This window comes from Micromys minutus (genome assembly GCF_963924665.1).
Source record: "Micromys minutus genome assembly, chromosome: 12".
NCBI classification, from domain to species: Eukaryota; Metazoa; Chordata; class Mammalia; order Rodentia; family Muridae; genus Micromys; species Micromys minutus.
This window is the reverse complement of record NC_137981.1, coordinates 23008033-23034559: the sequence shown is the minus strand read 5'-3', so window position 1 is coordinate 23034559 and position 26527 is coordinate 23008033. Positions and strand designations below refer to the sequence as shown.

Here is a 26527-nt window from a genome sequence, read left to right as displayed (position 1 = left end):
TTAGTAATTGATTGGGAGGTAGCCCAGCCCATTGTGAGTGGTTCTGGGATCTATAAGAAAGTAGAGTGAGTAAACCATTTTGCAGCACCCCTCCCTGGCCTCTGCATCAGCTCCTGGCTCAAGGTTCCTTCCCTATTTGAGTTCCTGTCCTGGCTTCCTTAAACCATGTATTGTGATACAGAAGTGTAATCCAAATAAACCCTTTACTCTCCAGCTTCCTTTTCAGTCATGGTGTTTCAGTGGAAATCTAATTATGACACTATTGTATCAAGAGTAGAATAAAATTACAATCCTTCCTTTCTGATAACACAAATAAGTTTTAACATTTTTCTAGTCTTAGTGTGTGTGTGTGTGTGTGTGTGTGTGTGTGTGTGTGTGTGTGTGTGTATGATATACATAGATAATAGATAGATGATAAATGATGGGTAGATAGATAATAAGTAGATAGATGGATAGATAGATAGATAGATAGATAGATAGATAGATAGATAGATAGATAGATTGTACTTTAAAGCTAAGTCCAAGCTTCTGACTAGTTTATCTGGAATACTTTACTGTTTCACAGAAGAAATTTAAAATTATATAACCTCAAGATTATTGCTATTCCCTAAAAACCTATAGTTTTATAGATATACTTAAATATATGCATGACAACACACACAATGTAGTAAGAACCTGTTAATGGGAAATGTTCACTGGTACATTTTTTTTAAAGCAAATGTCTGGAAAGAGGGAAAATCATGCTACTGTTGATTGTTTATGATTCCATCTGTAGGAGTAACAAAGTCGGTATGTAAGGTGTGGAGGATGCAGTCATCACAAAGGGGTCCAGGGCTAGCATAAAGGTGAGAGAAGATGTAACCTTGAAGATGGCTTGGGAGAGAAAGACAGAAAGAAGGAAGGGCCATGGAAAAGGAGAAAGCCTAGGAGTGAGAGTCAGGAGCATGTTGATGAGCTGTGTCCAGCTGCCTGTATGGACTTAGAAATTTGAGGATAAAAAATGTGGTCTAGGTAGGACTTCTTGAAATAGGGTATTTTTAAAAGACTGTTGAGTTACCCTTGGAAAGCCTCAAAAATTCACATTATACATGTTCATAGGCTTGTGGTTGTGGTTAACGGTTTTCAACATTATATTTGTACAAAAGCAATACACGTCTAGTACAGAAAAAACTGAATCTGGATGTTGTCTTTTTTTTCCCTCCTTAGTTAATGACATACACAGGGATTCTCCCTAGATGTGCTAGGATTCCAGACAATGACTGCAAAAGAAACAGCCGAGATCACAGTATTGTGTGTGGCTAAGGTTGTTTAGTTGCTGTGCTTAGTTAAGTAAAGTATTAAAAACAGCTTTAGCTTAGAACTTTTAGTATATTTGTCAACACCCGACAGTTTTATTGGGGCTGTAATCTCATTGTAAGTCCAGAAGCATCTGCATGTGGGATATCATGACATCTATGCTGATCTTCACTTCTTTTGCTTAATTCTTGTTTAAAGGATTCTCAGAGCCTCACATCTCATTGGCATATTTGGGACATGTTGTGCTCAAAACAATTTAGAATTTGGACCATGTGTCTTAGTTACTGTTCTATTGCTGTGAAGAGACACCATGACCATGCCAACTTATAGAAGAAAACATTTAAACCACCGCTGCTCACAGCTTCATAGGGTTAGTCTATTATCATGGTGGGAGACAGACAGGCATGATATTATAACTGTACCTTTAAGCTTTACATCCTGATCTATAGGCATCAGACTGAGAGAAAATGAGAGACAAGGGGGGGGGGTGGCGAGGAGACTGGGCCTGGCATGGACTTTTGAAAACTTCAAGCCCACACCCAGTGATACACTTTCTTCAACAAGACTATACCTCCTAACCCTTCCTAAACAGTTCACCAACTGTAGACTAAACATGCAAATTCATGAGCTTATGGGGGCCATTCTCATTCAATCGGCCACGTCATATAAGTGTGTGTATGTGTATGTATTTGTGTGTTGGGGATAAAATCCAAGGTCTAGGGATAAAATCTCACACATGCAAAATAACACTGAGATGTAGACCAAGTTTCAGACCGTGTAATTATTTTTTTTTATTTTTTTTTACAAAAGGAAATTTATTTCAAAAGCATAAGGGAACATTTATATTTAAACAAGGGTATAAACAGGTGTCCTTGCAGAAGAAAAAAGACTCATGGCATGAAGATTTTCTTTCAGATTTTTGAATCAAAAAGAACACTAAGTTATGAAGAACTGATTAGGCAAGGACTAGGAAGCCAAAGGATGAGGAGGGGATGAATACAGTGAGCTCTGCAGTAGACACGAGGTCAAGTTAATTCTGCTGAGTTTACAAATACCCTGAACATACCCTGAGACGAGAGAGGAAAATCACTGTGTTCAAATTTATATTGCTATAGTCCAGTTCATTTCTGTACTTGAAGTGGTACTGAGCAATAGCCGATCTATCTCTGAGGTCCATAACTAGATGGTCACAGTATTCAAGGGGCAATCCTATGCTCCTATGTCTGTTCAGATTCCAAGGGAGCCTGGGTTCAGCTCAGTCTTGTGGGATGTTCAGAGTTTATTGCCAGCACCCCGTAGTTAAGTTGACTAACTTCTTATGCTCACTTGTATCATTCTAGACTTGCAGAAATATTTTTGCCAATAAATAGGTGCAGTGAGTCTCACAAAGGAAATTGATTCCCTCCTCCCCCACCACCAGTGTAGAAGTGATGTTAGTGAATACACCTGTGTGGGAATCAGAACCTCAAAAAAAAAAAAAAAAAAAAAAACAAACCCAAAACACAAACAAACAAACAACAAACCCTTAGAAGTGTCATCTGAATTTCTGATTTGAATAGCAAACTTGGAGAAGGAAGATTAACTGTGGAACAAAGGTGTATTGAAACATTCAAACGAAGAACAGAGTCTGGGCTACTAAAAATGCCCATCACGAGACACTCTAGAGACCTCCCATCCGTTGTCTTGATCTAAAGACTTTGGCTAACTTATACAACAATCTGATTAATAACCCGAGAAGTTAAGTTTTGAAAGTGGCAAAAGCAAGCTGAGCGAGCAACTCTTAGGGTAGGTGCTATGGCATCAAGTCACTTTCCTGGGTAGCCCTGGTCAGTAAGCCAGACCATGTAATTTTCAAGTAATTTTTAGGAGAAAGTCATCTTTTAGTTCCGGAAATTTGGAGGATATTTTGTCTTTCTTCTCTGTCTTGTTGGAGCCTGAGAACAGTCTGGCATAGATGACAGACTCTAAACATGCATGAGCACAAGGGTGACTGAACACATTAATGCATAATGACAGTGATTAAACCTCCTTCAGCCAAAAAGGTCCATTAGTACAGTTTCATAAAGGCATGCAAGCATCTCCAACATCCCATCCCTTAGTTACTTCTGACCCTTCGAAAGGGAACTCCATGTGTCCATATACCTGGTGGATAGCCTTAGTCCTTGGGTAGCACCTTCTCTCTTATCTCAGCCCATTTGTCCACAACTGGAGTTTTGATAACCATCAGAAGAGTAATTGCTTGCCAACTGATTCCTGCATCTGTGACAGGTTAGCTAGATTCTCTCAAAGCTTCCATTGTGACAATCTATAGTCTCAACTACTTGAAAAGTTGAGACAGGATTATTAGATTCCATGAGTTCAAGACTACTTTGATTAACACAGCAAGATCCTGTCTCAACAATACAACAACAAGAGCAAAGCACCTTTGTCTATATAGACAGAATCCTTAGAGGTCTTGAGGAACAAGAACGGTAATGTCATCCACACCTTTTGACACACTTGCCAGCTTAGCTCTGAGGGAGAGCAACTGCAGGACAATGTCCCACTTATTCTCTTGGTGACAACTTTTCAGTGTTTGCTTAGAGTGAAGAGAATGCCAAAGCACAGGCTGCATGTTTCAGATGGACGATACAGTGTCTACCTGCTTTCTTCGAAGTCTTTCCAGGTGCCCTTAACCCTTGCTTGAGTACCATCCATGCAGAAGACTGAACACAACAATCCTTTCCTCCGGGACATGTGCTTTGGTATATGGGCTACAGCAAAGCAACCTCAAATGTATCCTATACAACTAAGAATAGCAACTGAGTAGCTACAAAGCAGACATTAGGTGTTGGCATATATTAGCTCTTGCTGTTCTCAGAGCAATACACGTTTGCACCCTGTACTGATGAGAAAAGTGAGACCCAGACAACCTCGGTCACTTGTACAAAGTCACACATAAGTAGTAAAGCCTGAGTTCAAGTTACAACACTGTCAAAGTGTGAAAACACCTTCTTAGTTCATAAAATTAGAAAGCCTGAGCCAGAGGGCTGGGGGAAATAGCTCCGTCAGTAAAGTGTTTGCTATGCAAGCATGAAGACCTGACTTTGACCTCCAGAACCACATTTTAAAAATCAGGCTGGCATTACGGAGCATGCTTGTAATCTCAGGAAGTTGCAGATAGGCTGATCATAGAGCTTACCGGCCAACTAGTCTAGTAAAATGGGCAAACTTCAGATCAAAGCAAGAGACCCTATTTCAATATGCAAGGTGGATAGTAATTGAAAGAGAGATCTAATATTGACCACTGACCTTCTCAGGTGCATAGGTACCACCCCATCCCTGTTGTACATGCATATGCACATAAGAACACACACATACAGGTAAGTCCAAGCTCACAGGGAAGAAAAAATGGCTTCAGATCACTTAGACTCACTCATACTGATTGGGCATAGGGTTAATGCTCCAATCATAGGCTTTAGAAAGGGGAAACCATTCCCACCTTCCTGCTTTCTACCTACTCGGAAACATAACATCAAGCTAACTGTAGGTGTGGGCCTATCTCAGCATTCTGGAGTAGGCTGTCCTTCAGCCTGCCTTGTCCTAACACTGTTAGACTTGGCAAGCCTCACCCCACTGATGGGGTCTCCTCCAGTACTGACCACATTTACTGATCTTATTGTTTAGTCTATCCTCCTTTCTCCCAGTAGGCTCACGTTGGCTACTAGACCCTTTCCCCTTCCACGGGTCAGTTCCCAGAGTGGCTCCTCTTGGGTCAAGTTCCTGAGTTTGACCATAAAGCCACACTCTCCTTCTAAGGACCATAGTACTGAGTGGAACTTCTAGTCCAGAGGTCTTCACTCCCCATTGGCAAAGATGAACCGCTTTCCTGGCTGTCATACTCACACAGAGCCTTACGAAACCTGTCCCTGATGGGCTCCCTTAAGAGTCATTAGTCCCTGCTACAGATTTATTTCTTTCTTCAAGAAATCCTAACTGGACTCTTCTTGATTGGGGGGAAAAGCAGAATTTAAGTCCAGAACCAACAAGGTCTGCAAAGGTGTGGTAATTGAGATGTAGGCAGACAATTTAGACAAAACGATGCAAAATCCCTGAGTGTCAGAATGGAGGTCAGGAGCAGCATCACCCACTGAATGAGTTGTGAGTCAAGGATATCGATCTCCACAAATCAATGCACACAAATACAAAAGGACCAGGAGGTCAGCTTATCCTTTGAATGATAGAGTTTATTTACCATTTACAGAAGAGGTTAACAGCCTGCGTATTATAGAATGCTGAACTCTCTGTGGTGGCAAACATGATCCAGCTCAGCACTTTCTGGGCTGGACTTTAGCAGGTTTAGCCTGTCCCTCAATACTGTGTGGGCCAGTGACTACAGACCTCCAGACGAGGACTCTGAATGTCCACACGTCTGTGTAACACCTTCAAACACGGCCTGGAGTGGGGGTGGACATCAAGAAAACCACATGATCCCACAATCTGACCACATCAGTAACTGTGGAATTCTAGAGGGCTTCACAGAGAATACATATCTAGTTTTCCTTAATTTTTTCTCAAAAGAAAACTAGAATCTTCCACTTTGCAGGATTTCCCTCCTCAAGATTTTCACATATAAATAAGATATATCCCAAGGAGAGAAAAAAGAGTGTGAAACAGGAGTTCTCAGACCAATCCCTGTTACCGATTCACTGTGTGCATGGAGCCAAGAACCCTGTCTCAGTCAAATAGACTTGGACTGGAGCTTACTGCCTGACTGGTTCTTTGTGACAGTGACATGGAGGGGAAGGAAAGTTGTTTGAGTCAAGGGAAAGCCATTATCAGAGTGTGGTTGTTCCCAACCTCAGCATTGTCCCTCCTGGGTGCTAATACTTTCTGCATGAGATGTAGCCAGAGAACTGGCTTCCAACAAATACTTTGTAATCCTGCTGCTTTGCACTTGCTTAAAGTTGCTTTCTTGGGGTTTGCTTTCTTCATCTTATAGACAAGGAAAAATACAATAAGACTTAAGACTTTATCTCCAGGATCATGTGATATAAGAAGGGCTGGATTAAAACGGAAGCCTTCCCTGAGCTCAAGCCTCAAACACACTTTGCCCAGTCTCTGCAAGGGAGGCTGGCGATTTCTAATCTCAGTCTAGGAAGAGCTCACTTTACACCTACCTTCGAGTGCACACACTTATCTAGATGCTAATTCTGTTGTTTACTGGCTTTGAGTACAGTCAGCATGAGCTTTCAGAGCATTTGGCCCCTTTTTTGCCTGTATTTGCATCTCCATATCCCACAAAGCTCACCCAACTTCAACTTTTGTTGAGAACAAACCTCCATTAACCTGCTTGTTGGCTGAAGCTTGGGGATCTAGATTCTTGCCAACCTTGTTACTGGTGGTCAGGGGCCCTACTTCTCAACTAAGGATGACAGGGCCTCAGGAGGACTCCTGTGACTGTGGGGCCTAGTGTTGGTGGGTAGAAATATACAGACTTGACTCCTCTTCGGCTTCTATTCTTTAAAGAATGGAGAGTTTTAGAAGTGTGCCAAGGTTTCGGGCAGTGGGTATATATTTGCCAACTGCATCTCACAGTCTGAGGAGTCTCTTCTCCGAAGCCCTTTGCAGAGCCCTGTATGCAGTTTTACAACATTATACAAAATTGGGGTGACCTTGAGAGTCAGAATTGGGGAAAGGGAAGAGAAAAACCATGCGACACACTCTAGACATAAGCCTTGTTGCCTAAACTCTTCTTCTCAAACTTTTGCTTGAGCTCCGACACCAAAGAAGACTGAACGGGGCCTCCCAGAGGCTTGGCCGTGGGTAGCTGTTGGGATGGTTGTGGGGTAAGGGATCCAGACACAGTAGGCACTGTCTGTTGGGCTACTGTACTGGATACTATTTTGGGGGGTGGTGGGAGAGCTGGAGCTTTGGGGGGCACTGTGACTCCCACTTTGCTGTTATTGCAGTTCTCATTGGAAGAATCCTCTTTGAGTATAAACTTGGAAGCCGCCTTGGCCCTCCTGAATTTGAGCCATTCTATTCGAACTGTGTGGTGCACAGGACTGGGCCTTCTGCGGAGCACACGCCGCACAGGCAGGACCTTGTTAGACTTCTTGTTACGCCAGAAGGTGGCTGTCGAGATGAGGACGGTTATGGCCACAACAATGGCCATGACACCAGCCAGTACACCCACTGCCTTCATGGGATTGTCCTTGGTCTGAATCAGGAAGGCAGCCATGGGACCTCTGGACAGCCTCTGGAAGAGAAAGCCACCCCCTGTGTTCAACTGCTTCATCCAATTCCTGGAAGAACAGTGGTTGTGTGAGTTTCCCTAAGCCTGACAGGTTTAGCATCCTGCCTTGAGGCACCCCTTTGAGCACATCAGGCAAACTGAACCACGACAGACCACAATAACTTCTCTCAGATTCTGAACTTCTACTTTCATGTTCTCTTTAGGTAGCAGAGTGTTGCTTGTCTTTGATTATAGACCCATAAACCCAAATGAACCAGGGACCTCATACATGATGAATTCCTGCCAGACACTGAGCTGAGACCTACACATAATGAATGATTTTACTGCTATGTTTCAACATGGGAAAGGTTAGTGGAGGCTGAGATAGCCAGACTCACACCACTAGTTAATACTATAACCAGAATTTCAACTTGATTCCCAGTCCCATGGATTTGATTTCACAGCAACTCCTTGGTAGAATTCAGCATCTTTTGACAGAAGCTGCTCTCTGCCCCCTCTTCCTAACAACAGCACTGTACTCACCTCTGTGTCTGTGATGTCGATCTTGAGTAATGCTGTTGTGCTGAAAGATGGAGAGCCTCGATCCTTGGCTTGCACCTGTAAGGACCATGAATAATCCCCGTTGGGTGTGATGTTGTGTAGGGCCTCCAAGGAACGGATGGAATTCTTGAGCCTGATCTCCCCTGTGTGTGCATCAATGTCAAACACGTTGACTGGCTCTGCACTGGTAATGGAGTAGTCTACCAAGTTGTTTGGCTCCTCTGCATCCTGGTCTGTGGCCTGAGAGAAAAGAAGATACTGGGAAGATATTTGTACATGTAGGCTAAATCGGTATACATCATGGGGCTTTCTGGATTGGTGAGAAAGGATTCAGATGCTATTTGCAGTAGATAGAGTTGGGGAAGAAGAAAGTAGGTGCTACTTTGAGCCATGGTCCATGTTTGGTCCATGTGCTATCTGGCCTCATTCCCAGAATAAGTCTATGGAGTAGGTGTTGGCAGCTCGTTATATATGCAAGGATGAAAGCTTGGATGCCCAGTGGCTGGTCCAGGATGAGGCAAAAGGGGGATATCTATCATTCAAAGCAAGTCTGCTGGGATTCAGAATGCATGCCTTCCCTGCATTGAGAAGATAAGAGTATTGTGGGAATAGCATGCTTTGAAGGCAGGCAGATCAGTTCCATGAATTCAGGCAAGCCCAACATTCAAGCCCTCTGAATCAAGTGTTTCACTGGTGATGTCTTCATTCTTAAAGTTTTCTAGCTGGGTTGGCAGCCCTCACCTCCCTCGGCACTAACTAAAGAGGTGTTATCAGGGCATTGGGCCAGAGTAAGCAAGGAAAATGAGCAGATTGTGCAGGGAGATAGATAACCTTGATCGTTAATTGCTACCCTAACCTTGCCCTTTAACCCGTGATATCCTCTAGCTCCTAGGTGAGGTGTTCTAATATCTCTTAGAGATCCAGGCCCCCTAAATTATCTCCTCTCCCATTTTGGTCTTGAGAAGGCTTTTATGTTCTCCCCCTGACTTAGGTTCTGTAGACGAGGAACCATAAGCTGTTCTAGCTGTCACGGGACCTCCCTCCACCACTCCCCCTCTTTATCCCATATTTGTAAGGGTAGGAGAGTGTGTGTATGCGTAGGGGTGGTGGTGGGATACGGGTAACTCCATGCCCCAAAACTAACAGGGGCTTTGTCTTGATGCGTCAGGCCTCTGAAGGCAATGATCCTAAACGAATTGTCTGTTAGAGGAAGGTGTGCTGATCCTTAACGTGATAGGAATATCTAGCATGTATGAAGAACGTCAGAATAGGAGATGGTGGCCAGTGAAGAACCATGGTGAACACATTGAAGCTGGGGCAGTGGGGAGGGGCCTGGGTCCTTTGGCTGCACTAACTTTAATAGCCTTCAGTGTGTACCTAAAGTGGGACTAGGGGAAAGAGCGTAGGTCTGACTGCTTGGGGCTTGGCATCAGGGTGGGAAGGGCTACCTCAGGCTCTGACCATACTGTTATGTGTAGAGCATAACCTCCTGTCTCACACAACTTCTGCTGTGACAATAAATGACAGAAGAAACTGAAAAAAAAAGTTTTCTAGCTGGGTTGGAGAAGAAGCCATTTAAAATGTCATGTAGTCTATTGCCCTTAGCAGAATATGTTTAAGATAAATTCTTATGGCCTAGTTACAGGTGCTCAGCTGTCTCTAATACCTACCTCAATTTTAAGTGGGGTCCCCAGCACCATTGTCTTCTCCTGGATGTTCTGTACAAACTGGGGGTAGTGGTCATTGACATCCAACAGAGTGACAAACACCTCAGCCAGGCTGTACCTCCCATCCATGTCTTCTGCCTTGACATAAAAGTTATACCTCGAAGTGCCCTCAGCATCCAGGCTGGCCCAGGGCTGAGTGTAGATGAGCCCAGTGGATGGGTGAATCAAGAACCTGCCAGTCATAGAAAGAAGAAAACACAGGAACTCAGGCACACTTGTACATTCATGCTAATACCTCTACACACACACACACACACACACACACACACACACACACACACATGCATATGAATGCCCACAATAAGATGTATCCAAAAGTCCTCAATGAGATACCAGGCAACTTCTCCAAAGATCCTGCCTCCTCCTCTCAGTCCTTTCGATCTGACTTTTTGAGGCAGATCTAGCTGTTAATTTTTGAGGTCAATAACCCAAACCTCAGCCTGCACTCCTTACGCCTGGCCTGCCCCCTCTCCCCAAGCCCCAGGCTATCCATTATTGTTTTCTGAGGCCACTGCATATGCTCTAGGGTATGACCACAACCTTCCTTTCCAGTCACCTCAGTAGTGTGTCTCTTATTGTCACCTCAGGCTCTCCATGCGTCTCCTCTATTCCTTGCCCCTCTATTCTGTACTCTTGGATGCTTACCTCCCTAATTTAACTCTTATCCTTCTCCAGGTTCTTTCTGCCATAAGCAAGGACTCCCTTCACCCAGAGCCACATAAACTCCTTGCCTGCATCTTTGTCTTGGGTTCTAGATCCACTTACATGTCTGAACCGGTTCCATAGATGGAATACTGGACTTCGCCCCATGGTCCTGAATCTGGATCCATAGCCTGGAAAGCAAAGAACTCCTAATGGCCTCAGCCCTGTGTTGAGGCAAGTGGTGGCTCCTGTAGCTGGAGGCAGCCTGCAATAGAAAGCTGGCAGAGCCCGGGGTATGTCCAGCCAGGGAAGATGAAGCCTGAAGGCTGCTCTGTACATTAATTTTCTTCAGGGAGGTATCAAATGTGAGAGAACCCAAGAGGTTCATATCCAGAAGATGGTTATTCTTCTTTCATAAATGAGGGGGGAGAGGGGGATGGACTTTAGGCCTTGTGCTTGGGGTTTGCACATACATCCCCATTATTACTAGCAGCTATAGAAGCCTAGGTGAAGGTGAGGAGATACTCCTTCATGAATGTATGATGAGACTGTACCTTCTGCTATGATACAAGACTCTTCCCTCACCTGGCCCCTGCTACATGAGTAAGGGAAGACACAGACTCATTAGATGGAGAATTAGAGACTAAGAGGAAGTGAGGAGCCTCTTCAAGATCACACTTAACAACTGTAGACCTTGTGAGCCAGTCCCCAACCTACTGTGACAGCCACCACGTTGGAGCCCCCAGGAGCATTCTCTGGGATCCTGGCAATGTAGTAGTGAGAGGTGAACTTGGGGACGTTGTCATTGGTGTCCAGAAGCTGGATCACAATGTCTGCTGTGGAACTGAACTTCTCTGGGGTGTTCACTTCTATGGCCAGGAGCTGGAGAAAGATCCAGAAACACACTTGTCTGGGTGGGCAGTTACCCTGCCAAGAGCCCCCTACCACCTGTCACCTTGTGACCATGTTCTCATCACTCCATCTTTTGTTGTGGTTTTTTTGAGTCCATATTCTTACTATATATTCCATCATTAAATTCACAATTTTTCTTTCTAAGCCTTCCAAGTGCTAAGATTGCAGACACGTGCCACCATACCCAATGTGCAATGTTTTCCTTCTCCTGGCTCCTGGTGGGCTGTCCCCAGCATCATCCCTCCTTTGACAGTCTGCAACGCTAGTGTTCTTATCACTGCTGTTTGTACTGGGGCCTAGTGTTGATACTGTTTTCTTGATCTACAGATTTATATATTCCTTTTGTAATGCAAATTTCAGAAACAAGCTGTTCTTACAAATTTCTCCAGATACAAACCAACATATTCTCACCAAAGAAAATTCTAGATAGGAGTTAACTTGGCTTGAATAGCCACAGTAGCACATGCTTATTATCCCATGACTCAAGATACAGAGGCAGGAGGATTGTGAGTTTGAAGTCTGACTGGGCTACACAGTGAGCTCCAGGTCAGCCTCTGCTATATGACAAGGCTCCGTCAAAACAAACAAACAAACAAACAAAAAAACAGACACCACAAGCAAAACCAACAACAACAAAAAAGCATGAATTAACTGGATGGTATTAAAGTCTTCAGTAACTTTGGGAGGATTTGCATTTTTAAGGCCAGGAACAGCTTCTACCCTGGGCTCCTTTATCTGTCTGTGGAAGCTTGCATTTTTCATTAAGTGTTGTTGCATAGTTCTTGTTAGAGCTTTTTTTTCTGAGAATGTTCTATTAGTTCCTTTTGCAGAAGTGTCTTTTATTCACATTTCCCACCCCCCTCATCTTGAGCCCAGCCCCCTCCTCTTGCTCCATAAAAAAAAAATTGCTGGGTTTAGAGCGCTGATGGTTCTGTGATTTTGCTTTAGTTATGAGTCTTTCAACTGTTTCTCTTAGATTTGCCTAAGAAAATAATCACTTGGCTTCTAAGAAGACAACAATACTCCTTTCATCTCTTCCTAACATTTGCAGCTCTTATTTCCTCTATCTGAAAATGATGTCATTCTGAACACCAAGTGAAATCGTGTTGGGGACAGCCGTCATTCCTGTTTATCCCCAACTTCAGACAAAGCTTTCAGTACCTCTCTTTTAACCCTGACGCTGGCTATACACCCTGAGAGTATATCGCATTTTAAGTAATGATGAGTTATTGAAGTACTTATTTTTCCTTTTTATTAATATATTACTTCCATGTTAATATAGGGTAGGCATTACTTATATATAATCATGGTTTTACATAATTATAAATGACATCAAAGGAGTATAAATCTCTACTTCTGTTCAGGTTGCTATTGGAACAATGAAAAATGCAAAGGCACATGAGAAACCCTGTGTTTTGGTAGTCACACAGTTTCTCTCCATCTATTACCACGGCACACAATATTGGTAGTGGACCCCTGACTCCCCAGTCCTTACATTCCCGAGCCAGTGGTGATTTAGAAGCTGGTACCTCAGTAAGGCCATGAGCCCTTTGCAGAAGCTACGTGTGGGTGTATCTCCACCCTCACTCTTAACCGACCTCCTATTGTTCACATGCCCATAGAATTGGCAGAGACTCTGGGGGCAGGCTGAGTAGAACTTTTGTATGGAGATGACAATGGTACCCCACTTTGAATTCAGTCAGTGGTGTGAGCTGACCCTCTCTCAGCCCAACTTCCCATTCAAGGCAGTGCAAAGCATAACCTACCTTGAAGGTTAACAACTTAGACTTTTCAAAGTCAATGGCAGCTGAGTTTTCAACTATGATGGTCACTTGGGCTTCATTCAGGACTGTCTGTGGCACCACTCGGAAGATGCCTCCAGGTCCCACCAGCCGTAAGTTGAATTTGGCATTGGCTCCCTAAGCAATAGAGTTTGAAGAGAGGAATAGAAGGTGAAGGAGAAAAGAAATATGTTAAATATTTGTGCTAGGTGTAGAGCCCTTACATGCTCTTTACCCTCAGCAGTGTACAATCTTTCTCTGTAGAGGTGAGTTAATTAAGGATCAGACTCAGCAGGGCATGGTAATTAAGCAAGGTAAGAAATGGATAAGGCCTAGTTCTGTGCTGAGCATAGGAGGAGGAAGAGACATTTATAGAGATGCAATGGAAAGTCAGATGCAATCAGTCTTTTCTCTGACTGGCTTTTACTTTGTAACTGATTATGTATGTGTAAACAAATAGTACAGTAAACAAATAGCCATCCCTTTGGTAGTTACACCACAGTGTTTTATTCATTCTGTGACTTGCCTAGGCTCTTATGGAAACCTAGCATGGGACACGGACCCATTCAATTTCGAGGGCATGAACACACACCTGGTCAGAGTCATTGACAGTGATCTTGAGTCCATGGAGGATCTCCCCCTGAGGTGGGTGCTCATACATAGATAGTTCAAACTTGTTTTGGGGCCCACTCTCCCCATAGAAGGTTGGAGGGTGGTTGTTGAGGTCCACAATCCTGATGGTCACTGGGACTGTAGACTGAGCGGCAGGGCTTCCTGGAGAGTTGACCTCTGTCACCTATGATGGGGATAGATGTCTATGGCTGTGTGGCAGGCAGACTGTTACTGGTACTAAGAATTTTCCATCCTGGGGTTCATACCCTTGTAAACTCTCTCTTTAAGGTGACTCAGCCTGACAACTTGCTTTAGACTGACAGCATCATTAAATTACAAGAGATTGTAATTCCCTTTTGCTAGCAGAGTTTCTTACCCAAGGCTTTCGTGAAGCAGACCGCTTTGCTAGAGAGGCTATGGGTGTGATAAGGAGGCAAAAGCCATCAGGTAACTGAGTCATACCAAAGCCAAGTGAGCAGAAAGCCAGTCCTTCCCCACCCAAGCTTTCGATGAGATCCCAGCTCTGAGAATCTGATGTCAGCTATGTCAATGACCTTGGAATCCAAGATCAAGTCAAGCTACTCCCACACACTGTTAGATATGAACATACACTGTCTTCAGATACTAAACTGAGGATGATTTTTCATGAAGCAATATCTAGATGATATAGGCTATAAAGTCACACCTGAATGTTCATAGGCAACCCATGAAAGCTGTATCAAATATCCTTTTTTGTGGGCCTTGAGTATTCATAGGTAACCTACAAAACTTTTGACAAACATCTTTCTAGGGCCTCCTTCCTGTGTTGTTTAAGAATATTCTACTTTAAAAGATACTGTAAAACAGTGTTTCTCAACCCTCCTAATGCAGCAACCTTCTAATACAGTGTCACATGTTGTAGTGACTCCCAATCATAAAATTATTTTCACTGCTACTTTGTAACTGGAATTTTGCTACTGTTATGAATCATAATGTGAATGAATACCTGTGGTTTCCAATGGTCTTTGGGGAGTTGTGACCCACAGGTTGAGAACTGCTGCTCTAAGGTGACCCTTCCAGACCCCATCCCACACCTGTCTGTAGCTTACTCCTTCTCAGAAGCCTCTGCATGCTGTCCCTCCCCCCAACCCGCTCCGTCCTTAACCCTCCCCATTAGAGTTTTCACACCAGTTTCTGCACTGCATCCAGTGCTACCTCCTTAGCATCAGAGGGCTCAGCACCCTAGGTTATGTGACTCAGTTCTTGGCCAGTGCTCAATGACTTCTTCAGTCTCTGCTGTTTCCTCCACCTGCTCCCCTAGCCTCCTCTCCCTTAGCCTCTGATGCTCTGCAGATATGGACTTTGCCAAAAGCTCCTCTCTTGCCCCAACCATCCTCTTGGGAGAATATCTCATTCCCTTCATTCCTGTCCTACTTTTGTCTCAGTTGCTGTCATAGAACACCCTGGCTAAAAGAAACTTGGGAGAGAAGGGGGTTTGTTGCTGCTCACTGTTTCAGGAACCATTAATCATGACCATGAAATAACAGAATGACATGGGAGCTTACGGTAGCTGATCATATCCCACCCACAGTCTAGAGCATAAGGAATGCATGTGTTCACGTCGCTGGCCTACTCCTGCTTAGAACACATCTAGCTTTCTCTTCTTGTACTAAATCTAGGGCCAAGCCCATGATGCTTCTGCATTCTCATCAATCCTACTTGCACACGCATTCCTCTCTGCAAGTGTTTTTGGCAGCCCGATACAGGTACTCTTTGGAGCAACATTTCAGTCGCTCCTCAGACTAAGCCTGTGGCTCTCATCACATTTGCTGCTCTCTAAGACTGACTGGAGAGTGGGTGGGACAAGGCAAACTAGTGGAGTGTCACCTGGACATGAAGCTCATACACCTCTCTTCGGAGCTGGGCAGGGCTCTGAAGGACGGAGATAGCTCCAGATGTCTCATTAATTTCAAAGACTCCATCACTCTCTGTCACAGAAAAATGTCCTGCAGTTTAGTGTAAGGTCATAGGCAGGGGAGACATATTACACATTCCTCTGGTATCTCATGGGAGGGGGGCTTCTCATAGGCTATAATACTGTTAACCATCTGTGTCTTGCCAGTGAAGGAAACTGAGTCTCAGAGGAGCCAAGAGTCTCAGAGGGGCTAAGTAACTTGTTTACGGTTCCTCAGCCTGTACAGGAGTACAGATCTGGATGCAAACTTTTTTACTGCTCTCAGAATCTATTTAATGTCTCTTTTCTTATACAGGTGTGTGTGTGTGTGTGTGTGTGTGTGTGTGTGTGTGTGTGTGTGTGTGTAAGAAAAAGGGAACCAGAAGTCCTAAGGAGAGAATGGCATAAGAAAAGGAAGATGTGGAGAGAGCGGAGTGGAAGTGGGGAGAGTTGAAGTCAGAAAGCAGCTGAAGAAGGCACAGGAGATGGAAGGGGTAACGGAGAGGTGAGGACAGAGTATGGGGTGAGTGGACTGTACCTGGAAGATGGTTTAGAGGTGTGGTGAGGGAAGACACCTGGTAAAGGGGCCCATGCGTGAGTGATTTCTGGTTGGTCATGGGCATGTTTTGCTTTGGACTCCTGTGTACCAAGAAATTACAGCTGTAAATTCATCCAGGATTTGACCTGGTCTCCTGAGGGTTGTAGAGCTCACCCCAGGGACATTGTTGGTGCTTGGCAATGGTACAGTTATATTAAGAGAACATTCCAGAGTCATCTGACTTAGTAAAAGTCATGAAGTAGTCAATACCTATTCGCCCCTCTGAACTTCAGTTTTCAACACATAGGCCTGGTGCTTTGGAAGTGCCCCAACATTGTATCTAATGAGTTCGATTATCTGACCCAGTCAAAAACAGTGAGAACAAACCAAGTCAGTTCTCAACGTATGAGAAATGTTGCTACACATGCCACTGGTGACTATGTCCAGGGCAAAGAGTGCACATGGCTCTCAGGAGCTTGTGGTGCTCTCTCTCTCTCTCTCTCTCTCTCTCTCTCTCTCTCTCTCTCTCTCTCTCTCTCTCTCTCTCTCACTGGATGTAATGACAAACAGGGATAGAGCAAAGTTGTCATCTGAGGAGACTAGCACCACCCCCTGCTCCAGCTTCCTGTCATTCTGCTCCCATAGGTGAGGAAACAAAGATCCAGTTGCCCAAAATAGAGCTATGGCAGAGAGCTACCCTCACTTACCATTCAAGAGCCTGTAGAAGATGTGGTTGGGTTTGCCTCGGTCTCCATCTATGGCAACCACGGTCAGCACCTCCGAGCCCTTGGAGAACAGGAACGAGTGTCTGAGGCTGATGGTGATGTGGTTGTCTCCCCTAGCCCAACACTGCCCCATCATGGACAAGGGTATCATCTCACCCAGGAAAATAGCTAAGCTTTGAGTGGCTCCATAAGGTGACCCTGCTGTGTCCTGCTTAGGGCTCTTTGCATCTGACCTCCCAGGGCTGAAGGAACCACCTGAGTGAACTTCACCACCCCCTAACCACAGGATTAAAGCACGAGTTTCCAGAAACTCTTGGCTTCCCCATCTGCTCTGAGGGGAGACTGTGGTGAGTCCAGTCATCCTCAGGCTAGTCCCAGGGAGTCCCAGAAGAAACACTGGCTGAGAGATGCGGCCACTTACCGGAAGGGTGTCCTCATACACATAGCCATAGTAGGGTGTACCCACGAAGATAGGGGCCATGTCCTGAACATCTTCCACATTGATGGTGACAGTGGTGGTGGCTGAGAACACCACATCTGCTCCTCGAAGCCTGCCCCCACCATCCTGGGGAGGAATTGGTCCAGAGAAGGAGGGTGAAAACAAGCTGTCCTCAGGGTGATGGGTGACAGGCTCCACTTGAATGGGACTCCCGCCTCCCCCTGGTTGTAAAGCCAGCTGGATCCTTTTAGTGCCTATCTGTTCTTGGGTCTCTGGGGCCCACTCTCCTTTCTCAGTGCTGTTGCCCATGCCAAAGCAATGATGCATGGAATTTTTAAGTCAAATGCCTGGAAGGTTTCTTTGGATACAAGATTAATTAACTCTCTGGGTACATTATGTGTGATGAGTGATTTAGGAGGAAGAATCAGACCTAAATTCCTACTCCCAGCTGAAAGCCAAGCTTCAGGTAATTCTGAAGAATTTTCCATATGTCCAGTCTATGCTAGGGACCATAGGATCACAGGAATATGACTTGGGTCTTCCTCTGTTTAAGAGTAAGGGAAGTGATCAGCTAGCAGGTAGAGTGGTACCCAGTCTCCTGGTACAGACTGTAGGGGTGTGGCTCATAGGAAATCAGTGATCTGAAAGGGGGCTGCTGCAGAAGAATCCAACAGGTCTAATAGGACACTTTTCCTTCTCCCTGATGCAGGAGGCTTGGCTGAGGACTGGCTAGCTCCCAACTTCCCACTGTGTGCTTCATAAACTGAAATGGAAGTCTCCCTTAAGCTTCAGCAATGGTACATGAGGAAACTAAGTTCAGAGAAGGGAACTGGTTGCACAGCAAAGAAGGGAAGCATGAGCCAGTCTGGCCAGCGAGAGATAGAGAGAAAGAGAGAGAGAGAGAGAGAGAGAGAGAGAGAGAGAGAGAGAGAGAGAGAGAGAGAGAGAGAAAGAGAGAGAGAGGGAGAGAGAGAGAGAGAGGTGGTAGAGCTTGTGAGAGGGACACAAATATCTGTGTCATGGTTGCCTCCTCTATGAAAGGACCTAACATTTAACTTTCTAAGGAGCTGTATGATAACCCTCAGAGGGAAATGTGGCCTCTCTAGCCTAACAACACTAGCCATCCTGGAAAACGTGTTCAGGCAGAAAAGAGTCAAAGCAGTGGCCTCCTGGTCCCCCTTTGCCCACATTATGTCTCCTGCTCTTGGAAATACCTGCTCCTTCATAGAACCTCACTGTGCTCCTAGCAAAGACTGAAGTTACCCCTGGATCTTCTTTTGTTACCTTGGCAACCACAGTGATGAAATGAGCCCTTGACTTCTCGTAGTCCAGTGTGGCCCCAGCCTGGAGTCGCAGCACCCCACTGTGACGGTCCACAGTGAACCTGGAGTGTAGGTTCTGTAAAGTTGGAGAAGAGCTGAACTCAGGAAGGAAACAGGCCACACCAAGAGCGCTTGCTCTGACTACAGAAGGAGTCATTGGTCTTCCTTTCAGAAACTCTGGTTCTCAAGCTTAGATTCCAAGTTCAAGAACTCTGTTTGAACTTGAGGACTTTCCTCACCAGTTTTGCTTGGGCTTTCTACCCCTTCAGTCAAAAGCATCTCATTCCCTCTCAGAAAATCCTGTTGGACCGTAGTTGGAAGAAACATTCAAAGAGTGGTCTAACTTGGTTGCAGCGGGAGATTAAGTATAGTAGTAAAACAGAGCTGGAGACCTTCAAACCACACCAGGTAACTGGCTGTGGTGATTATAGGTAGTATCTGATGGGAGATGGTGAGAAACCAGGCTGTAAAAGCACTTGCCTCTGGCAAGGTGCTCTGGGGTGGGAGGGGGACTCTTCCAGTTGGGGAGGATCAGGAAATAGGTTTCAGAGACTAAGCAAAGCAATGTTTCTCATTTAACCTGAGAAAGCTGAATAGAAGAGTGAAGGAATGTGTTGGAGGACTCTGAGTGGTCGGTGTGTGTTTTGGGGGCTCCTCTCTAACTCCTACGAGTACAGAGGGTTTCTCGAGAACTTGTAGTTTTAGCCACAAGGCTGTATTGCTTTGAGAACTGTGAGAGCAGTTGACCAAACATGGGGGGAAAAGTAGGAAGTGCTGCACAAAACCAGCAGCCACATGAGGGTGGACAGCTGCTCCTGGGAGACCAGGGGAAGGCAGAGGTTCGGGGGAGAAGGCTCCATTTATTCAAGAATGAATGGGAGCGAGGGTTGGGACATCTTGGATCTCTTTTTCGTATAGTTATTTTCCTCTTTTTCCTATTGACTATTTCAGTCCTAAACAGACTTCCTGAATCCTGTTTGAGTGCTAAATGCTCAGGAGTTCTTTAAGGAAAGGAGTGGGGAAAGTAGAGAGCTGAGGGTCCTAGAATCCCAGAGAGGGCGAGGGAGCTGGGCCAACTCTGAGAAAGCCAAGATGGGCCTATGACGGGAAGAGGTCCTCTATTTCTTTCTGCTCTTTGTACCTGTGGGGTACCCCGGAGAACAGAGGCACTAGCAAGCTTATAGGGGTTAGCTGGTGAGGAAGTAGGAGACAGCCAGGTGCCCTCTCCATCTCAAGGCCCCAGATGCATCCTGTGTGTCCCATCTTACCTGAAGGGAGTAGGTGACACTGCCTCCAGAGCCTGCGTCCTTGTCCTCTGCATGGACCTTAAAGATGCTGCTCCCAGCAGGTATGTTCTGAAGGGCCACACACAGAGAAGTGTCAGTGTCAGTGACAAGATGGTGGGGGAGGCAGAGGCATGGTGGCCATGGAACTGAGAGACCGTGACTGACTGAAGAGTAGTGAGGGGCAGTGACAAACAAAGCACCCAACAAGAATGGAAAGGGACAGGGACAGTGCACCTGAGGGAGTGGATACAAGGCAAAGGAAGAGAAAGGAGGCAGGCCAAGAAGTCAGAGGATGTCCTCAAGGGGAGAGAAGAAAAAGCTAGGCCCCCCAAGAGCTAAAGGATATATATATATACATACATACATACAAAGACAAAGCTCATATTCAGGATCATAAACATAAACATAATCAGGATCATCAGAGAACACACACATGGTTAATAGCAAGAATGGAGTATCTTCCACCACTGACTTGACATAGAAAACATATTTCTGAGGCATGTGTATGTGTGTGTGCATATGAGTTTGTGTGTGTGTGTGTGTGTGTGTGTGTGTGTGTGTGTGTGTGTGTGTATGCATAGTCTGTGACACTTGTATGCAGATCAGAGGACAACTTGCAAAACTTGCAGAAGCTGATTCTCTCTGTCTTGTAGGTCTTGGGGATCAAACTCAGATCGTCGAGATTGTTGGCAAATGCCTCTACCCAGTAATTTATGTGAGTGTCCCCTTTGAAAACTTTAGAAAGGAGACAATCTTTCTCTTGCACCATAGAGCAGAGAACAAACAAGGTGGCCTTTTAGTCTTTTTCTTTTGGAAACATAAGAAATGAGTGACTTCTTCCAGAGTATCTGGGCTCAATTCCTTATGGTGCTCACAATCATCTGTGACACTGGCCTTTTGGGACACTATGCACATGTGGTACACAGATATACATTCAGACAAAACACTATGCTCATAAAAATAAATAATAAAAAATGTTACAAGTCTATGCATGTGACTCAGTACAGTAACTTCAAATTTTTTACTCTATCTTAAGAGTTCTTTGTGTAGTGGGGTAAACAGAGCCCCAAGCATTACTGGTTAGTTTCATGTCACTGGAACTTACCCATAGTCAGAAGACAAATTATCTAAAATGGAGACAGAAGGACCAGAATTCAAGGTCATCCTTGTTACATAGTTAAGTTGTCTCAAAAACAAAACCCTTTTGGTTTTGGCGACACCTTTTGATGACACTCTTGATTCTCAAGAAATAAGACTACAGATGCATATCACCACATCCAGCTTGAAAGCAATCAAAATTAAAGGGGGGGGGGGGAGACATGTCTGTATTCAGCTAGAAAAAGAGCTCAGTGGGTTCTAGCACTGAGCCTTGCAAAGGACAGGTTTAGTTCCCAGCATCCACACGACAGCCAAGAGTCCAGTTGCAGGAGACTTGACCCTTCTTCTGGCCTGTGAAAACCCTGTATCTATGTGGTACACATATGGTCACATGCACATACAATAATCAGTAAACATTTCTAAAATCTCTGGTATAAGGTTGGTATTTTATGGAAGTAGAAATTTTAAGCTTAAGTGTGGAAATATAAAGAAATTCTTGGTTCTATCTGTCTCATGGGCTGTTGACTTGGTAGAAGTATGAAAATGTTGCTAATGACCTAAGCTTGACATGGAAGGAATGGCATCCTCCTGTTATAGGAATGAAAATCAGGATACAGAAAGCATATTTTTAGAATTCCAATTATGTCAAAAAAAAAAAAAGGAATAAAATCCCTATTACCACACCTAGAAAAATACTAAAAAGAAATACACCAAAATTTAGAGTGGTCTCAAAGTAGAGGGCTCTATAAAACACATTTAAATTTTCTACAGTAACTGTGTACTTATACCTGGAATGAAAATAGCAGTGAGGTGCAGTGAGTAATGGCAGGTGTGCTATACTCAAGACCCTGGCCCCTGCACAAGTCATAGGGCAGCCTTGGGGCCAGGCTGTGGGCCCCCGTGGGAGCTTCATTCCTTCCCAGAGATCTCTCACTCACCTCTGGAACCAGGGTGATGTAAGGCTCCTGGATGAACCTGGGTGCTTCATCATTGGCATCTGTAACAAGTATCACAACTTTCTCTGCCACCTGCAGAGTAGAAGAGTCAGAAGTTGGAGCAAGGTGACCTTCTTGAGAGTAAAAATAATGGCCTCTAATGCGTCCAGATATATGTTTCTTCTCTCTCCTTCCCTCCACCCCTCTTTTTGTTTATTCACGCAAGTAATATTGTTAAGCAACTGCTCAGTGACAAGAGCTGTAGAAACTGGACCATTTGATGGGATATCTTCAGGGACCACGGTGGCTTAGATATGGGCAGAAACCAATAGCATTTAGAATGACAATGGAATAAGTGAGTCTGGAGAGCAATGCCCTAAAGAGAACTACCTGAGGCAGTTTGTGCCTATAACCTGTGCCAACATGTCTGTCATGCCAAATGCTGCACCCAGAGTCCCTGCAAGGAGCCTGCATTGTGGTGGTGGTCAGCTGGGAGCCCCTGGGATAGGAGGTGTCAATCCTGAAGTGACGTTGCCAGGGTGAAGAGGCAGAAGTGAGCCAGGAAGTCGGTGTCAATGTGCAAAGCCAAGAGAAGAGAGACACCCGGGGAGTTCAGAGAACAGTAGCTGCTGGGCGGATGGATGGCAGGATGGATGGGAAGAAGGGTTGGAGAAGCAGATGGTACCTGACAGGGAGCCTTCCAGGGTGACTTGGATTTCATCCTGGGGGAGGTGAGGGCCAGATGTCAGTGCTTTCACAGCTAGAGGGGCTGCAAGGCTTATATTTCCGCAATGAAAGCTGTGACAGCACTTTGAATGCAGATTGGGTGGTCAGGGGGCCCCCTGGGGCCTGCTGTAACCATGTTAACATTGAAGAGGCTGGCAGAAAGTCATGGCTGTGGGAGTTGGGGGTGGTGAGGAAGAACACCTGGCACCCAGGTGCCAAGAGCCAGCAGCAGACAGTGGCAGACAGTGTTTGAGAAGATGCAGGACCAGGACGAAGTAAAGCCCAGCAGTCTTGATCTCTACTTGTCTCTTGCCTTCCTTTACTTATGGTCTCACTATGCCCCTCCGATGTGGGTGCTTTGCTTTGACCAGGGAGCCACACAGCTGGAAGGGAAACCATGCCCCATCAGGCCAGAGCACTATATGAGGAAAACCGACTCACCAGGTTCAGGCCATCGGAAATGCTGATGATGACTTCGATCTCATCTTCCCTCTGTGAAGCAAAGGCCTAGTGAGTGTCGAGAGTCTGAAAAGCTGAGAGCTGCTTAGACTTGACACTGTGCTAAGCTGTGGCCCTATCAGAAAAAAGATGTTTTAGGGAGCCCAGGAGCTGAACAAGGTAGTAAGACTGCCCGAGGCCTATGAAGCTCCTTCTTGACAGACTTGAGACCTTATCTAGGAAGGCTCTGTGTGTCCAGAGTTCTCATAGATCCAGAGGGTGGCTTGTGCCCTCAATGGATACTAGAGGAATGGGAGGGGCAACCCTGCTGGACCAAATAGAGGAGTTCTCCTCACTTCTGTACCCCCCCCTTATCTCTCCACACCTCTCCATACTCTAGGATTTGGCGATGGTTCATGTTCATGATGTCACAAGTGTTTCCTAGGACTTCGTGGGATCTTGGGAGGTTACTAGATCCACACGCAGTGTCTTCATCACAAAGTCCCACCACAGTGCTGAGCACTCTCTTTCCCCACAACCTTTCTCCTGTTCCTTCTGCTGATCTGTGGTTAGAAGGCTTTACTGTGGAATCAGAAACAGCAGTAGCTCCATTATGTTCCAAAGTGAAGGGAAAGGAAAAGCAAGCTCCGTCATTCCAGAAGTGCCCAGAATCAGGGTTGTTTTCCAAAGTCGGAAGCGTTCTTTCAGTTCCTCTCTAGCCCAGCCTGTGATGCTCCCTGTGGTTTGTGGGGGCTCCTCCAAGGTCAGGCTTAAAAACATGCTCTTAGGAGGGCTATTTCAGAAACGTTTAAATACAGCTTTTTTTTGTTTGTTTTTAGTTAAACATGTTTAAAGATATCCAATAGCTAACAGGCGCTATCGAAAAGATTATCGCTGTTCACACTGGAAGAATAAGGAAGTCTTTGCTCCTGTGAAACAATCCAGAGGCAGAGCTGCAGTAGGGGGATCGCCCCTCCCTTGCACCCCCTTCCAAAGGGAGCAGCACAGAGGTGTCTGAACCCTAGCAAGCAGTGGCCCGATCTCCCCCTCTTCTTGTTTATACCTCTCTGTCCAGCTCTTCCACCAGGGTGATGTTTCCAAAATTGGGGTCAACAGAAAAGACACTTCTAGTGCTGGGGTCAAAGCTGATATGGTAGGAAACAGGGTCTCCCTCAGGGTCGGTCCCATTTAGGGTGTACACATGAGAGCCTGGAAAGGAAACAAAGGGAATATCTGGAGCCGGGGACCCAACTTTTCCTGAAAACAGGGATGCTCAGAGACTAGAGAGTCAGCAAGTCGGTGCCAAGGGGTCAGCCCCCAGCCAGGCTTCACCCCGGTTGTCTGCTTCCTACTTAGCTTTCTCCCTCCAAGTCATCAGATGTTCTCGGTCACGTTACAGACTGTGATCGGTAATCCAGCAGATGGAGGAGGGGTCTAAAGGTAGTGACTTTCCCTCTGCCTGGAATGACTTCTTTCACAGAAGCTGAAACTAAAAGGGTCCCTGGGACCAGGAGCTAAGTGGAGTTAAAGCATAAACACTAGGAGGAGGGGGTTGGCTGCCTCTCAGTGATGGGACTGGCTGTCAGGGATTTCTGAATGCAAGCACCTCTTCCCTGGAGCTAGAGAATCCATGACAAGGTAACTTACAGACGGTGAACCCTTCCTCTCAATTCCCCCACCCCTCTGCACATTTCAGCTACTTGGAAGTTCTTGGCTGGCTTTAAATCTTAGATACAGCAAGCTTGTGGAGGCAAATGTGTTTGCTTGTTCAAGGTCACATCCCAAGGAGCACCAAGTTTCTGAGGGAGCCAGCCAACCCCATCTTTGTAAGACCCTATCCCCAGTCTCTTCGAGGGGTCCAGTTTAGGTCACTAAGGAAGCAATGACCTCCTTCCTTGCCATTACCCTGGGGCCTTCAGAGCACAAACAGGGGACCCACGGGAGCCGGCACTGTGTGGCATGGGCATGCCATCGTCTCTGGAGGAGTCACGAGTGAGTGGTGTCACTGAGTTCTGGGGAGGTGACTTTGCCCTCTGGGGGAAACTCTCTGAGGGCCCTGGAATGGCTGCTGAGGCCAAAGCTACTTTCTTACCTACAGGAGTGTCTTCTGGGAGGCTGAACAGGGCCATGTTTCCGTTGGTGCTGCCCACTCCATTTTCAAAGAAGTGAGGGGCAAAGTTGGCCTGGGCTAGGAAAAGAATGAAGACAGAAGGACAAACAGACACCTAGACACCCTGAGGGAGCTTCACACTAACCAAATCGCCTGTCTTGGCCCAGCTAATGAAAATTGGAGGGGATTGTCTCCCTCCAAGGAGCTCCTCGGTGAGGCACCTGGGGAAGGAGCTAAGCATTTCAGGGACACATTTTCTGGCAGGCACCTAGAAGCAAGCTGAAGGACAATCCCACCCCATCAAAGAGCTCAGAGAGAGGAAGTGTATCCGGACAAGGTCGTACTTCTTGCCTTAACGCAAGCGTCCAGCCAATCACCCCACCCCACCCCTGTGCCCTGCTTCCCGCTGTGAGTTTGAAGGAGCCAAAGCATCTAGTGGCAGAACCGGGAGTCTGCTGGGATTCGGGCTCCAAGTCTCTGGAGAAGCGCCTAGGGAACAGTCCCATCCACGGGATGCCTGACCCCTTCCCGAGGTCTACAATTGGATAGTGCAGCCTCTGTCCTCGCGTTCCCCTAGAGGGCACCGACACCCACCCTCCAGGGCCAACGCCGCTCACCTAGGTAAATGCGCAGCAGCAGCCCCAGGACCAGGGCGACTTGTGGGCCACGCCTCATGTCTCTGCGGAAGGGTCCAAAGCCTGGCCACTGCCGAGGCCGGGTGCTGGACCTGGGAGCATGCCCTGGGCTCGGTAGGAGAGCAGAGGCGACGTTGTGGGTGACGGCGGCGGCGGCAGTGGCGGGAGGGAGCGCGGGTGGTGTGAGGCCGCTAAGCGGATGACAGCGCTCAAGGATCCGCACTGCTGGATGGCTCCGGTCAGGTTACTAATGAGACCAATTACAGGGACCAGTTTAGAGAGGCAGGCGGGAGGGTGTGACTAGACAACCTCCCTCCTACCACGCCCTCTCTGCCCTAGCAACTCAGGAGCGTCAGGTGCTGAGGCGGAGCCTTGCGCAGAGAAACTGTCTGCCTGCTCCCCGACTACTTTGAGCGAGCCTTAAGAAATTCGGGGTTTAAAAAGAAAAAGAAAAGAAAAAAATTCGGGGTTTGCTGTGGTTTGGTGGGATTCCGGCTGCGCGGGAATTTTTCTGATTTGTTTAACTTGTTTTGCGGCTTTTTGGGGGGCGGGGTCAAGACCTCTCTCAAAGCATTCATGGAAATAAAATAACGA

General features: G+C 46.0%; 1 protein-coding gene across 1 annotated transcript; it reads right to left on the bottom strand.

Annotated features, from left to right (window-relative positions):
* Positions 1 to 7000: 7000 nt before the first annotated feature.
* On the bottom strand, positions 7001 to 25973 carry CDHR1 (cadherin related family member 1; the record flags this gene model as incomplete). Its single annotated transcript, XM_080926726.1, has 17 exons — positions 7001 to 7537; positions 8057 to 8314; positions 9745 to 9973; positions 10567 to 10634; positions 11161 to 11325; positions 13122 to 13274; positions 13729 to 13932; positions 15615 to 15715; positions 16927 to 17005; positions 17366 to 17509; positions 18668 to 18781; positions 19974 to 20060; positions 22028 to 22117; positions 23192 to 23242; positions 24252 to 24397; positions 25281 to 25376; positions 25916 to 25973. The coding sequence occupies 17 exons, from the start codon at positions 25971 to 25973 to the stop codon at positions 7001 to 7003; spliced, it is 2580 nt and encodes an 859-aa protein (XP_080782852.1).
* Between the last annotated feature and the right edge of the window lie 554 nt (positions 25974 to 26527).